Source organism: Oryzias latipes, chromosome 16, assembly GCF_053564925.1.
Source record: "Oryzias latipes strain Hd-rR chromosome 16, Olatipes_Hd-rR_3.1".
Taxonomy (NCBI): Eukaryota; Metazoa; Chordata; class Actinopteri; order Beloniformes; family Adrianichthyidae; genus Oryzias; species Oryzias latipes.
The window spans coordinates 19,212,206-19,228,189 of NC_136252.1; the positions used below are offsets into that span (position 1 = coordinate 19,212,206).

Sequence of the window (15,984 nt, forward strand, 5' to 3'; positions counted from 1 at the left end):
ATGATGTAAATTATTATTTAGATACATTTGCATTTGCGCACTCAAAACAATATAGTCAAACAACTGAAACAGAAATGTAAATTAGCTTTTAAAGTACAATTTTCAGATTTTAAAAGTAAGCAGTGACAGGGAGCTCTCATTTAACCTTTACTGGTTAATCTAAAAAAACATCATACTTTCCACGCAGGGTTATAGATCAACGTGACCATTTCAAAATGAACAAAAGCATAGCTAATGTACAGCAACTGTCATGACTTTAGCCCCTCCCCCTGAAACTAAGTGGCAAAGAGAGCAGGGCGTGCTGCGCATGACTGTTACGTGATTGGAAGGAGAAGCTGTCATTCACGTACGTTCAGTGACGCCTTACGTAAGGTCAAGAGGAACGAAGCATGGCCGCAGTGTTGAAAGGATCCTTTTACTTATTGGGAAGATATCGCAAACATGTTGACCTGGTACATGGTAAGGACAATGATACGATGTAAAACTTCATTACGTTTTGTCTAGACGTAAATCGTCTTTTTAGCTGTTATCGTAAATTTACCGAATGCTTTGGTCGTAAAACTGGCTCGTTTGTGGAGAAGTTTCTGTTCATTTCGATGAAAATGTTGGAGGTTAAATAATGAAAATGTATCGATTATGATTAGCAGAAGAATTTGCACCCAGTGTGCCTTTATATTGCTGTAAAAAGCTATAGGGAGATGTGTTATATAGAAATATTTTTTTTCCTTTCGTGTAATGTAATCTCCAATGTCCGTGACAATTTTACTGGGTTTTATAATATTGCACAAGGAAATACTAGTATTCTGTTCAAAACGAAGGTGTGTTTTTTAATGTAAAGAATTAGGTAAAAATGCTCCGATTTTATTCTGAAAAATGTAAAATTACTTTGAAAGTATATTAAACATAATGCCTGCATACTGACAGTGTTTGCGCAGACTGCACTGAGCTACTGTGTGGTGTACAGTGTAGTACTTCTGTGAATTTTATCACTATATTAAAATCTTCTCATATTCTTAATTAATTTTATCGTGCTTAATAGAATAACATTTTCAAAGTGAATAAATTAAATGAACGAAAGCCTTATCTGCAATTACATTACAATTAGTAAATTCAAGTGGTAAAAGGATGACAGCACTGTGTTTTATTGCTCATCATGTGTGAGTGGTCCCTAAGTGGAGTAATAGTAAAAAAAAACATACATATTTTTTATTTTTTTACAGTCTCTGCGAGGCATATGTCTTCAAAGACACAGGTGGGTTTTGTCGGTCTGGGAAACATGGGAAACCCAATGGCAAAGAATCTGCTAAAGCATGGATATCCAGTCGTTGCTACAGATGTGTTCCCAGAGTTCTGCAAAGAGGTGCAAGAGCTGGGTGCACAGGTAGTGCAAGTTAAATTTACACATCTATTTTTACATCTTTTCTGTAATTTTTTTTATTCTGAAGATGGGATTTTGTGTATTTTGCAGATTGTGGATAATCCGGCTGAAGTCGCAGACAAAGCAGATCGTATTATTACCATGCTGCCCTCTAGTCCCAACGTCATAGATGTGTACACCGGACCTAATGGCATTCTGAAGTAACCTCCTCTTTCTTTCTCTTTCAAATGTGTAAGCGTGTCAGGATGACAGGATTTTAATGGAGTTTGATGTTTTCAACAGAAAAGTAAAGAAAGGTTCCCTATTGATTGACTCCAGTACTATTGATCCAGCTGTTTCGAAGGAGATGGCTGCAGCTGCTGAAAAGCAAGGGGCAGTTTTCATGGATGCACCTGTGTCGGGTGGTAAGTTATCTAATATTTATTAATATAATATTAACTTTTGTTTAGCATGGATTAAAAATTATGGTCTCATCCTTCAGTCGATATGATTCCCCTCAGAATAGCAACTGTAAGAGAGGCTTGTGTTATTTGATGTAACATTACGCAGAAATAATGTAAAGTTTAATGGCAAAGAACAAACACCTTTGATACAGAATATTCTTGTTCCTGTTTCTTTGTGTTTTGTTAAAAATTAAATGCAATGGCATAAAAAATACGAGTGCATGATTGTGGTATTACGTATTCAATTTTTTTTACTATTATTGGCTAAGTAAGATTATAGCTGCCAAAAGCTAACCAAACACAATTTACTTTATATATCATCTTAGGCAGTTGAGCAGGTCGGCCAATGATCGAAGGTTCGCGGCTTCGATCCCTGCTCTCCCCCACTGTTGTTGTGTCTTAGGGCAAGGCACTTCACCCTCCTTGTCTCCAGCTTGGCTGCACTGGTGTGTGGATGCGTACGAATGTCCCTGGACAATAAATCGCAAATTTATCATTATCGCGATATCAAGCTGTGCAATACGCATATAGCAAAAGATGGCAAAAATTGCCATAAATAGTTACCTTAAATGTGCTAAAACAATCCTATGGCAGCTTGAAATATTTAAAGAATCAAATAAATCCATTTATGCATTCGACCAATTGGATGGAGCTCTTTAATGGTGGATGTTCACCTCCTATCTAGACGACGTGACGAGTTGGAGTATAATTTAAGGCATGTTTTCTCTTATTTAAATTCAACTGTTGCAGTGAAATGTAAATTATGTTTTCGGTTGTTTTGCCATTCGTTCATGTAGCGCAAGTTATATCGTCATCACAATGTTGATCACAAATATCGCAAATCGCGAGTTTTCCTCACACCGTGCAGCCCTAGTCCTGGGGACGGTCAGAGGGTCCGTAGGCTAGATCAGTATCTTACCATCACTAAGTATGACCAGGGCTCCAGACTAACTTTTTTCACTAGGAGCACAGTGGCCCCCAACTGAAAATTTTAGGGGCACAACCAGAAAATTTAGGGGCGCATACCGTGAATCAACATGCTAACCAGATCTACTAATTTCCACTGTATTACGAATAAATACTTTAATAATAGATGCAGAAATTACAATGTGCTGTTTCAAATTAAGTGTCACATTTTAATCTGCACTTTTGAAGATGCAACAACAAGGTAAACTGACAGAAGAAGGTAAACTGTAAAAGAACAGGCGATGTTCACTGGATATCAGAACAATTAATACAGATACCTGAGATCAGAGAGAGGCTCAAAAACTGATGGAAATTTATCTTGGTGACACCAAATAAGTGCAGCCAAGACGCACAATAAGCGTGTTTGAGATCACCCAGATGGACGCAACGCTGTTCAGATCACCTGGTGTGTGACATATATTTTTGTTTTTGCTCCAACATCACCTGTCAATCATCACAAAAATATCAGGAGAAAGGGGCGGGAGCAGCAAGGCCCCAACCTACCGAACGCAGCTGTAAATTTAGTACTGAACTGACTGAAAGCTGCCCTATGACCACAAAACAATGCATTATGGGACATGTGTCCTGATGGTTTTTGTAGTTAGGTGAGAAATTGAAATAATTTAAAATACCAATTGATTAAAAATAGGCTAAATCCATTACAAAACATTCAAATAAATATAAAATATATAATAACACAGATCATACTAAGGGGGAGAGGAATATTAAAACTAAATTGAACTGAATTGAACTTCAACTTCCTGTTCTCCTTCAGTCTCGCTGCAGATTCGCCATCCCCCCCCCCCCCCCCCCCCCCCCCCCCCCCGCCTGGTCTCCCCAATGATCCAGGCGAGCCGCTGGTTCATCTCAAACACTTCTATCCTTGAATTTTCCCCACGTGTTTTAAGTGCGTCTCGGACTAAACCGTGTTGTTGCTCACACGTGTTTAAAGTTCAAGCCCCGTTAGCTGTCACGCATGTAGGTGTGGGACATTTATTCTCCTCAGCTGACCTGACTCCCGCGGGAGCGGTGTGCTGCCATGACAGCCGTGTATAAACCGTTTGATTGGGGGGATGCGACGCAGCGCGCTTAACCGTAACCCCCGTAAACTCCGTGTCTGTGCGACCCAGAGAAAGGTTCAGCACGGCCTGCGTGCATTTAGAAAATTACGAGCGAATAGATACGTTCTAAAAAGCAAAGTAAGGAACTCCTTCATGTGGTCCGGGGAGGGGGCTGTCAGGTCTCCTGCTTTCAAGCCCGGTCATTGTCACGCCCCCCAAGAGTCATTTACTCCACTGTGATTGGTTGGTTTGTCAGCTCCGCACACGACAATGACAATGTCATTCATACAAACTGGCAGGACGCATTAAAATTAAACTTTCATTTCAAGGTGGGGGCCACAAATAGCCCACGGGCCGCGAGTTTGAGACCCCTGCTGTAGACTCTGGCACTGGTACACCAGCCGCAGGTCGGAGGTATGAATCAATGGTTCGCTTGCTCATAGCTCAGATGCACGCACAGGTTGTGATGATATTTGTCTCCGTTTCCTTCCCACAGATGTTTACGCGCGCTCGATTATCTCTAGGCCCCTCCCCCTACACGCATTTTAGCCACTTACGCGAGTGTGTGCTCTCGTCTCATGAGTATGTGTGCCAGTTTGTTTGTGTGTTTGCGTGCGTGTGCGCTCGCGTCTCATTGATTATTTCATTGATCATTGACTTGCCCCTTCCACGTTTAATGTATAAAAAATACGGAGGGTGGGGGAGGCAAATTTACTGGTCGCACATGTGCGACTGGATGTAAAATTCAGTCGCACGCTCTCAAATTTTGGTCGCAAAATGCGACCAAATGGTCGCAGTCTGGAGCCCTGATGACTGAGGAGTGAATGAGTAATGGACACACATTGTAAGCACTTTGAGCGTCTGGAAAAGTAAAGAAAAATCCAATCCATTGTTATTTAGGGCGGCCGTGGTGCAGCGGTAGGGCGGTTGACCCATGATCGTAAGATTGCAGGTTTGATTCCCGCCTTGCAGGCACATTAGTCTATGTGTCCTTGGGCAAGACACTAAGCCACACCTTGCCTCTGCTGGTTGGCGGGCGCCTGTGTTCAGCAGCGGAGCCGCCACCAGTGTGTGAATGTGTGTGTGACTGGGTGAATGGGACTGTGACTGTAAAGCGCTTTGGGCCTTGTAGGTAGAAAAGCGTTATATAAGTATACGCCATTTACCATTGTTATTATTAATAATAAACTTAAAACAAAAACCCAAACCTATCAGCTATTAACATCTAGGTTTCTTAATTTAGGTTTTGACTTTTTAAAAAATGTATCAAAATAAGTTTTTTTTTAAATGCCCACAAGCTAAATTTCACTTATTTTATTTTTTTGTGGCTAGTTAAAGTTTTTAACAGTATATGCTATTTTTAAAGTAGATTATTTAAAAAAAATCTCACAGTTTATGTTTTCAAAAAAAGCTACATCATTTCTAACTTTTTTGTGGCACTCTAAACCTTTTTCTTTTTTTTTTTGCATATTACAAATACTTGCATTCATCTTTTAAAATAGTCTTGGAATATATAATCTCACATTGATGGTCACACTTGAAGACATTTAAACAACGAAGTTATGCTACCGTAACAATGCTGGAGACGGGTTGCATGTCAAAGTAGCATGTAGTGTGTTTTTTTTCCATGTTTAGTGTCCAATGCTGCAGTTGCTAGGTAAAAAATTGGAGCACTAGGATCTTGTAGCCAATGTATGTGTTTGAACTGTCAGAGAAGCTACTTTCTTTGAGTTGAAGTTGGTCCATTACTCTGGTTGCTCTTAAGCTTAGCAGTGATTTATGTACTCATTTATCCCCTGGTAGTGCACATGGATTGAACTTTTCCTGCTATTTCTATTGAACTTTTCTTGATGCTGCTGCCATTGCAGCCAGTGCAGAATCGACTGTTGAATGTGCTTTGATACTGACATCAATCTTATGGTTTTAGCTCTTATTGGAGTATCTCTGTGAGGAAAAAAAAGAGGGGGGGGTCCAAAGTAAAGTGGCTATGTTGTTTAGGACAAACATAAGTCCACAAGGAAAAGAGGAAATAATTAAATAGCCATGGGTTTTTAGAGCCATCCCTTCAGAATAATTGTCTTCATATTAGTATTCCTGCTGTTCACCTAAGCCATACTACAGACCGCATACAAATAAACAGATTATTTTATCTCATACTGGTTGATTATATTAAGATGCTGATTCATCCTTATTTCTCTGGAGGGTCATTAGGTCACAGGTATTCAGTGATCTTCAAATTTCAGTCTCAACTATATAACAGGGATCCATAATTCACCTTGATAGTTGAAAGTGGTTTGTAATATTTTAAAGTAAATCTTAGAGTCAACATATAGTGGAGTGGAAACCAGATAATAGTGATATGTAGTTGTCTTCTAATATTGGTTATAAGCTTTGAAGACTAGTTCTATGAACAGAAAAAAAAGAAGTACAGGAATCCAGGTTAGAAAAGCACAGCTGTCTTTAATTAGAGATGATTTACCATATTCATCCTTTCATGTGTTTATAACAATTTCCAGACTTTTTACTCCAGTTACTTTTATGGCCCCATGTGCTATGTTTTGTTGTTAGAAATAAAGATTTGAAATGTTGTCATTTAAAGAATGTAAAGGAAAATCTGAAAATAAGATATTACATTACCCATTACCAATTTTACCTGGATACTAGTGACACACAAATATTATCTGGACATGTTTTTCTTTGGTTATGGCCAAACAAAAACATTCATAAAATCAGAAACTTTCAGTAGAAACTACATATTCAGTTCAAACAGGTGGCAGTAATACAGGTAGGGTTAGTGTTGGGCCTTAGCTCTGTCAAGGACAGAATCTTTTGTTTTTGTTTGTATGAGGTAAATACTTATTTTCTGCTCCATTATACAATTAAATTATTTAGAAATCATACATGGGGATTTCCTGGATTCTTTTGTGTACATTATGTTTCTCAGAGCTAAAGTGTGTATATGATCACATATGATCAATCCTGATCAAAGGTTTATAGACCTTGCTCATATTTTTAAGTGGGACAAATTTCAGAAGTGTTGACTCACGAATAGTTTTTACCCCACAGACAAGTTTAATAAAAAAAATACACACATTAATGATTGTATCCCAGAATTACAGCCAAAACTACCATCTTTCTACCATCTCTTATATTCTCCACCATAAATGTGAAGACATGCTACTGTCAGTGATTGTAACCTTCACTTCACAGGTTAAGTGTTTAATATATTGAGTTGTGCTTACGGTAATTTAAACTGTCACACATTGACTGTAACACAGCATTTCCCCTTTTTTTCTTTTACAAGACTATTCTAGCACTGCAATGTATAAAAGGGAACATTTACCACCTACTTTTGCCCCTCTCTGCTTGCTTCCTGCAAACTTAAAGATTAATTATGGAACTACTTTGGCAAATTTCTTGGCCCTCATATGGTTTGCACCTGGTTAAGCTTTTAACCCCACATGAACCTGGACCAGCAACAGCTGTGCCTACAACCGTATGAAAATTAACCAATCTGGTTCCTGGAGTGTGAGAATGTAGTAACTGCTGCACCTTAGACTTACTTTTAATACTTTATTAGCTATGACTGTGTACAACGACATAATGTTTGGCTTTCTGCAATGGCTGCATTAAGATTTTCAATGATAATGGGTAATGATAAAGATAAAGAAATAACGTTTTTGTAACATTCAGTAAAAAAAAAAAAAAACTAAGTGTGTCTTATAAAAAGGCTGTAGCAGCTTTACAAAGGTTTCATTGAGGGAAAGGTAGCAACGTGATTCACTAAAGTGTTTTAAATGTAATTAAAGTCCATAAATTTTATGTGAATGTTAATTTGTGTTTTTCAGGTGTGGGCGCTGCCAGTTCGGGTAACCTGACCTTTATGGTTGGAGGCGCCGAGGAGGAATTTAATGCAGCCAAAGAACTACTTACCTGTATGGGAGCTAATATAGTTTATTGTGGTCAAGTTGGAACTGGACAGGTATGAAGGAATCTCCCAAACTTTTGAAATATTAGGACAATTTTTGACATGTTCTTTTTATTGTATGTGCGTTATGATGTGAGAAAACCATACTATATATGAGTTAAAAAGTATAAACTAAGAGTATGATCACCCCTGCCTTGTTTGGTTTGGTTGAAATGGACCAGAGTTCATTTACCACATTAGTCTGGGTCAAGTGTGCTGGTGTGAATACGCTCTTGTGAATTCTGGTCTTGATAAAAAAAAACGGACTCGGACACCTTGGTCCACTTCCGAATTGTCTTAGTACGGTTACCTTATGGTGTAAAAGTTCTAAATAAACAACATCAGCTTATTTTGGAACTAACAAGCTGCTGTAGCTGTGAATTAAGAGAATAAAATAAAATATGTACCGGTAGTTGTAGCGTTAGATAAGCTAATTCTCTCCAAGTGTTCTGGTACATCACCTGTCCATCCTTGGGAGGATCTCTCCTTCATGTGGAAATCCCTGAGATTTCTTCCTTTTTTCCAGAATCCGTTTGGGTTTTTTTGGGGATATTTTTCTTACTGCAAAGGAGGGTCTAAGGGCAGTGATGCGCAGTTTAGTTTAGTCTTTTTAGTTTAGTTTAGCAATCAGCTATTGTATTTTATGACTTTCTGTTCTTTATGATTCATGTTTACTACACAATTACTGGTATGAAACCCAGTGAGATGACTAATGTTGTAAATATTGGGCTATATAAATAAAATTGAATTGAATTGAATGAACCATTAACGGCCTTCACCTCTGCAGGGCTGCTGCTAGGCTAGCATGCTGTGAGGTGAACTACACAGGACTCATCTCCTTACCAGTAACCATCTTTCAGACAGCCTCACTGTTAACCCTTGTGCTATCCTAGGCACTTTATCATTGAGAGTTGGGTCATCTACACCCACTAGACAGTGCTCTGAACCTTTTTTCTTAAATGATTTGTGATCTTCACTGGTGTCCATTGATTACATGAAATCTTTCCACCTTTATCCACCTTTGTCATGGTAGGGAGAACACGTCAATGTAAGGGTGGGGTCATCTAAGATAGCACAAGGGTTAAAAAATCATAAACAGAAGCCTTTTAAACACACTTTAAAGCAAGCACCATTAAAATTCAGAATAATTTCCAAATATGTGTGTTTTAATCAAGAGCTATAATAGGTTTTGCGATCTTCGTACACATGTTTCTGCACAAGTATAAGTTTGCTTGCAAAAAAATGTATCGAAAAGTAGAAAATAAAAAAATAAAGTTTATTCTGAATCCAGACCAAAAGAAAAGGACAGAAAGATTTTTTTTTGGTGTGAATACACCCCTAAACACATTTACCTAGTAGCAAAAGCAAGTTAGAAGAGTCATCACGGTCTACCCTAAATATTCACATGAAGTCAAACTGTCAAAATGACTAATTTTGTCATCGTACCTGAGCCACTATGTGGGGAATAATGACGACTAAACAGAATCAAGTTTTAACAATCTGTCTGGTTTACTGTGGGTCTTTACAGATAAATCTCATCATATGTATAAAGTTATGTCAACTCTATTGTAGTCATAAAGCAGTAATGCTTATAAATTGTATGGGTGAAATCTCACAGTAAATTATGTTTTGACCTGACCCATGATGTTTAAATGTAAAAGATGTGTAAAGCACAGCGTTTATTGTCAATTTTTGGAGTTTTATGAATAACGATTTAGCTCAAAAACACATCATAAATCCCCTAAAGGACACATAATCATTTCAATTTTTTGGGCCACTCTATAAAAAGTCAATGAGGGGTGCAGAGGACACGAATACGCCTCTAACTAAAAGCTCTACTAGTTTTATTGTTTCTACTGTTCAGAGGGTTTATGTTTTTGTACTTAATGTACAACATTGCATTATATAAATAATATGTCCAGTAATATTGGTTTAAGAAGACTATATAGAGATCCACACTTCTCAATACTCAAAGGATGAATGCCAAAAAAGTCACTTTTATGTAGAAAACAGAATCAAGGTGTAATGTAGTTTCCACTGGTGCAGAGAATTAATGAGAAAAGCCATAGCAAAAGAATTTTGATGTGGATCTTATTTGGTTGGGCAGATTTAAAAAAGTTTTTTGTTTGTTTTGCTTTTTGAGTCATATCAGATCACAAATGTGTCCCCTGTAATGAGCTTGATTTAAACTACATAATTGACTATACATTTGTCATGATCCCATTATGTTTTGTTGTAGGCTGCTAAAATCTGTAACAACATGCTTTTAGCGATTGGGATGATTGGGACTTCAGAGACGATGAACCTGGGCATCAGGTAGAAGCTCAGGAAAACCTCTGCATGTCGTCATCATGTACAGCTGCAGTATCTTAAACTAAGCCATGTGCTTCTTTCACAGACTTGGCCTTGATCCCAAACTCTTGGCCAAAATTCTGAACATGAGTTCAGGCCGGTGCTGGTCTAGTGACACTTACAACCCAGTGCCAGGAGTTATGGAAGGAGTCCCCTCTGGGAATAACTACCAAGGAGGTTTTGGCACTCAGCTGATGGCAAAGGTCAGTCTATAAACCTTTGATCAGGATTGAAAGTAAGTTATGGCCAGATTTATTAACTGGCCATATTTAAACAATAAAATATTATTATTTAACATTAAGAATTTTTCAAGTTCCAATAAATTTTAGCGTTTTCTTTAGAAGATCTGTTAGAAATGATCACAGACCTTGTTAGCTGTGTTACAAAAAAAAGGATGTCTGTCCAGACCATTCCACTGAAAGAAGCCTGTAAATGTTCAGCAGAACACAAAATATACATTATGGTATATGTGGGTTTGTGGTTTTGTTTTTCCAGACTGACATTTTCATTTGTGCTGAGGTTTTTAATGCGTATTTTCTTTTCTTTTTAAGGATTTGGGCCTCGCACAGAACACAGCCACAAACACAAAGACTCCTGTCCCTCTTGGCTCTTTAGCCCATCAGATCTACCGTATGATGTGCGCTCGCGGTTATGCCAATAAAGATTTTTCTTCCGTGTTCCAGTTCCTACGTGAAGAGGAGAGCCAGTAAAGTCAGCTTCCATCCACAGCTTTGCCATGTGCCTGGCTCTGCAGAGGACTGACAGAGCATTTCGGGTGCATTCACCACAAGGACATGGGTTTTTTTTTTTTGGTTGTTTTTTTTTTTCAAGTTAGAAACTAAGTGAGCTCTAGCATCATACAACACACATTTTGAGCACTTGTATTCAGTATAAAAATGTATGTGTGTTATGGATGTTTTTGTGATTCAACACTCCTTTTAGTTCTAGATTAAACTAATTTGCCATCTATGCAGAGGAAGAAATAGAATTTATGAAATGTGCTGATGTTTGTTGGTGTCCATGTGTGTTAATGGATTGTCTGTTTTCCTTTTTTTTTTTTTTTTTTTGTCAATATCAGTTATTTCTCTTGACTTGGAAATTGTTACTTTAAGTTTTCAGTTAATAAAATAGACATTATTGTAATGCTTTCCTTCTTGCTGGAAATTATTTGACAACTGTAATTCAATTTCTTAACTATGACAGAAAATGAGAGCCTAAATACTAGAAATCCAGATGTTCTACCAATAGATTAATCAAACATTTTGGAATATTTTGACTTCAGCGGCAATGACTGTAAACTGTAAATTCAGAAAAAAATGTATTTTGGAATTCTGGCAGTAGCATCGACACAAATGTAAAGATTAAAACATTTTAGGTCTGGCCTTTACCCTACTCCTCAAGAGGTACAACCTTGCCTGGTTTCCAGCTCTCCCTGGACTGCTTGATGCTGACAGCCTAAACCAGTTGCGTTCAGTCAATCAGGATGTGGAATCACTTGAGTCAACCAATCAGCAGAGAGATGGTCAAGGACAGCTGGAAACCAGACAGGATTGTGACTCCTGGGGACCAGGGTTGGCCAGCTGTGGTCTAGAGGAAACATAAGCTAGTATTGTCCTAAGTAATCAGTTGTGATGGCTTCCCAACTAAGGATAGGTCAACTAACATCTAAACCTGATTTCAAGCAACTCGTCTGTGCTGAGGTGGAAAATGTGTTGGAATCTCAAGGAGTTACCAATAATCCCACCAACGTTTATTCATTTCTTTTTGATTTTTATCTTTTTTAAGCTCTCACAGTAAATTATCTTCCTCCTGTAGGACTATTCTTCGTATCTTCTCCATTCATTAAATCACTTCACATCTTCTTATCCTAAATCCATCAATCACATTTTGGTTCAGATTCAAACCACCTCAGTCTGATTTTTCTTATTTTAAAATTTACCTGAGGTTTTTTGCCTCAGATTTAATCTTTCTTTACTTTTCCATCTTCAACACTATCTAAGAGAATTTCAACATCTTTGCCTCTGCTACCTTCTACTCCTGCACATACAGTACATTTCTGTCGTAATTCCCAGTTTTGCTTGCTGTATTCTTGTTACCAATCTTGAAACACATCCCTTCTGACAATTTGCTCTACCCTTTCTGGTTGGATAGCACATCTTAATGATTTTCCATGTTTGACTCTGCTCTGGACTGTTGACCTTAGTACGTACCCCTGCCATCTAATACACCCCTACACCAGCTAATCTCATCATTCCACTGGCAACTTCACCATTCACACATGAATTCTGGTGATGGAAACCAGTAAACAACCTAAAACATGTCAAATGATCATATTTGTCTAGCTAAAACATTCAATTTAAACTCTAGAGAACTACTTCATATGTGATCTCTGAAATAAGTCCAACTTTATTTATAAAGCACTTTACATACAACAGTATTGCAAAGTCCTTTACAGGCTTACAATGATTTTAAATGAAAGTATAAAACGCACAGAATGCCCTCAACCATCCAGAAATGAAACAGATTCCTCTGAAAAGTTTATTATGGTTTTGGTAGCTTCCAGAAAAGGGGCCTCACTCTATTGTGCCATGTTTGATGTGCTGTCATGTAGAGGGAGGATAATGCGAATTACAGCACGCAAAGGCTACTGTGACTTGACGGGCAAGGTTTGATTTAACTACTACGCTTTGGAACAACATTTATTTCTAAACCTACAAACAACATTGACACAAGAATGTATTAAGTCAGTCAGTAAGTTTCTATGTCAAGTTTGTTTTTGCAGAAGCCTGAAGGTTAGTCCAGGATTCTAGCTTTAAAATGAGCCAGCCCCTCTTTTCCAAGAATACACCATCTCTTTACTCTGCCACAGGTGTTGGCTGTTACACCAGGAGATTTCTTTCTGGATCTGAGCACAATAAACTATGTTTTATAAAAAAATAACATTAACATAAAGCTATTGATGCAAACAAAAGAAAAAAAAGCTGTTATGTTTGCTTTTAAACATATTTTTAAGATCCACATTTGTAAAACAGCTGCAGCATCTGTAGCTAAAATTCCAATATAGATCAATAAAGATGATTTTTGTTTAAATTGGTCTGAATTTAATTCTGGGTTAACCATCTGTTGATTAGACAACAGTTTTGTACATACTTCATTACCTATTTAAGTCCGCTATTCCTCAAGATTTGCCAAGCTGTAACTAACCCCACTCTGGCTGGAAGCCCACACCAGAAAATGTTCCTAAATGGGCTTTTGCTTCTCACTTATGTTGTTTTACTCACGTGGAAACAAATGTTTGTCTTTTCTCCTCACCAGAATTCAATGTTAAAATCTTATTTGATCACATTTGAATAAAACAAACTGTCATCTCTGGGTTGTTTGAACAATTCTGTAAAATACAGCCAAAACATTCATTTCTAACCATGTTTTGGCACGAAACGATCCTTATCCCTTCCAGATGTGTGCAGATCCAACAGTTAAAAAAGAGCATCACAATTATTTAAAGTACCTCACTTGAGTTCTGCAGCTTTGTGGAGAAAAAAACAATAATCGGTGATCGTGTTAATGGAAATTTGTCTTTCTTTCTTTAATTTTGAGCGTTAGCAAAAAACACTTTCTTCATTTGAAAACACACTTGAGGGATAGACAGTGAATTGCCATTTAAGGTTGGGATTTCAAAGCTCAGATTCAGAGATTTACACCACAACTTTGCTGCGGATTCTCACTGTCAGCATCACCCAAACATGACTTTGCCATTCCGGAGTGTGTTACATCACCTACAAGAGGTGTAAGCAGTTATTTATGGTTCACGCGTTACCATTTTCAACGAGCAGAACAAAAACCTAGATTGATTTAGTAAAAACAAGGGTTTGAGTCTATAGAGAATTTGAGCATTGCTGCATTTGTGCAGCCTTCCCACTCTTATGTGGTGTACTTAACTTTGGAATAGGCCTACAGATGCGAGTTTGTGTGTATTTGTTATAGACCAGCACAAAAATAAACCTTCTCACACAATTATCTTTGTTCTTCAATGCTCTTGGGGAGACTCCGGATGCAGTCATAAAGGAGTTGCAAGCTGGCTCCTTCATTGGTTATAAAAGTGCCGGGGGGGGCAATTCCACACAAAGTCTTCAATGTGGCAGTTGTTGGTGGTGGGACTTCAAAGATCTACATGCAGCTCCAAAAACTTAAGTTCATCCTCATTTGTTAAAAATCTTCAGAATCTCCAGAAAAGGGAAATGATCATAAAAAAAGCATCTGATTTACAAACACAGCATATTCATTTTAATAGAACTATTTAAAACTAACTTGATTGATTTTCGTTTATTGTTTGATACTTGCATGACTTAAGAACTTAATTAATTGCTTTTTCCCCACACTTTTTGTCTAAGGCCTGGTGATAACACTTTATCAGATCATTGAAATTATATATAAAAATCTGAGTTCTCCAGCAGCCCCCAAACCAAATTCTCAGTGCCTGTTTTTGAAAATGTCTTTCATTTGAATAAAGAAATAAGTTAAAGCTGACTTGTGAAATTGTCACTTCTTTGTCAACTGAACGAAAGTTTTTGTTACATTTTTGTAAAAGTGAAAACCAAAAAGAGCTGATTGGAAAGCCTCAGCCTCTCAGTTTATGAGTCTACAGAATTAATTTGTGGATCAGCTCCACTTTTCTTCTCCAGGTAGGCCAGAGCAGGGGAGCGGCATGTCTCTGATCTACTTTACCAATGAGCTCTGAGAGGCCAAGGTGCCACAGGTCAGGCGATCACAAGACAGAGCCATAAAAAGTCCATTAAGCACTGTAGACTGAGAGCTGTGCTGTCATCCACTTGATAGCTGTTGCAAACAGAGCAGTACTTTGGTCTCAGGCCTCCAGCAGACTGAAAAACTCACAGCCTGCATCATCTGATTCACTTTTTTTAATAAGCTTTGCTGTCTGGTATACTGAAATTTAAGCAACTGAGCATGTTCATCCAAAGGAAAAAAATTCAGGAAAATAAAGACGATGGTTGTGTTTTTCCTGGAAATTTCTCTGTGAGAAAACACTGCTATTTTGTCAAAAAATACCTTTTTATGTTGCAACAAAGAGCAATTCTGCGTTCTGTTCTCGTTTTCTTTTCTTTTCTTTTCTTAGTTTAGTAGCATTCACACAAACAGCCCACATCCTGGCACAAACGCCTAATGTCGACATGAGCATTAACTGCCATAGGCAACAACCCGACTTAACAAGTACAAAAACCCCGACTTAACAAGTTGAAAGGTTCTTTAAACACGACTCTTCTGCTTTGTGTTTTTTTTTTTTTATTGGTAAAAATACCCACAAACTACACAGTATAATTTTAAATTGCATCTATAATTTTAAACCGAAGTACAAGTTTTGTTTTGTTTTGTTTGTTTCTTTGTCACTTTTTCTTTTTGTCCTGATTTCATCATTTTATTTAAAAGCAGTTCACAGCATGAATTTTCCAAATACTTTCAGATTCTTTGTGAGTTTATATTCTTGGACAAATGTAAAAACAGTTTTAATTCCGGTTTAAGGAGTTAATTTGCCTTTTACGTTTATGAAATTGGCCCAAGAAATAAATATAGCTTAGGAGCGTGCGTAAATGTGGGTGGGTGTTGCAGTCAGACTTGGAAAAACATGCATCTGAAAATTGAAAATCTTCTCAATAAAATGATCATCTTCATAAATAATTTCCAGAAAAATAAGTGCATTCTGTTCATCCTACACTCTCAAATAATTGTACTTCCTGATCGATTATTTTGTGAGATTGGTTCAAAAGCCTTATGCACCTACACTGACTCAGATCATTTCTG

The 15,984-nt window shown here is 37.6% G+C and overlaps 1 protein-coding gene across 1 annotated transcript; it reads left to right on the forward strand.

Moving 5' to 3' along the window:
- Positions 1–284: 284 nt before the first annotated feature.
- On the forward strand, positions 285–11,310 carry hibadhb (3-hydroxyisobutyrate dehydrogenase b). The gene is made up of 8 exons (XM_004077826.5): positions 285–459; positions 1,221–1,381; positions 1,469–1,578; positions 1,661–1,782; positions 7,697–7,830; positions 10,055–10,131; positions 10,214–10,370; positions 10,719–11,310. Exons 1-8 carry the CDS (start codon positions 390–392, stop codon positions 10,875–10,877), a joined length of 990 nt encoding a protein of 329 aa, XP_004077874.1. The 5' UTR covers positions 285–389; the 3' UTR covers positions 10,878–11,310.
- Positions 11,311–15,984: the final 4,674 nt, after the last annotated feature.

Bases quoted from the DNA above. Each gene is read 5' to 3' on its own strand.
- hibadhb (XM_004077826.5), top strand. From the start codon at position 390: ATGGCCGCAGTGTTGAAAGGATCCTTTTACTTATTGGGAAGATATCGC. The intron at 1,579-1,660 runs GTAACCTCCTCT...TGTTTTCAACAG, and splicing joins GGACCTAATGGCATTCTGAA to AAAAGTAAAGAAAGGTTCCC. The intron at 7,831-10,054 runs GTATGAAGGAAT...GTTTTGTTGTAG, and splicing joins GTCAAGTTGGAACTGGACAG to GCTGCTAAAATCTGTAACAA.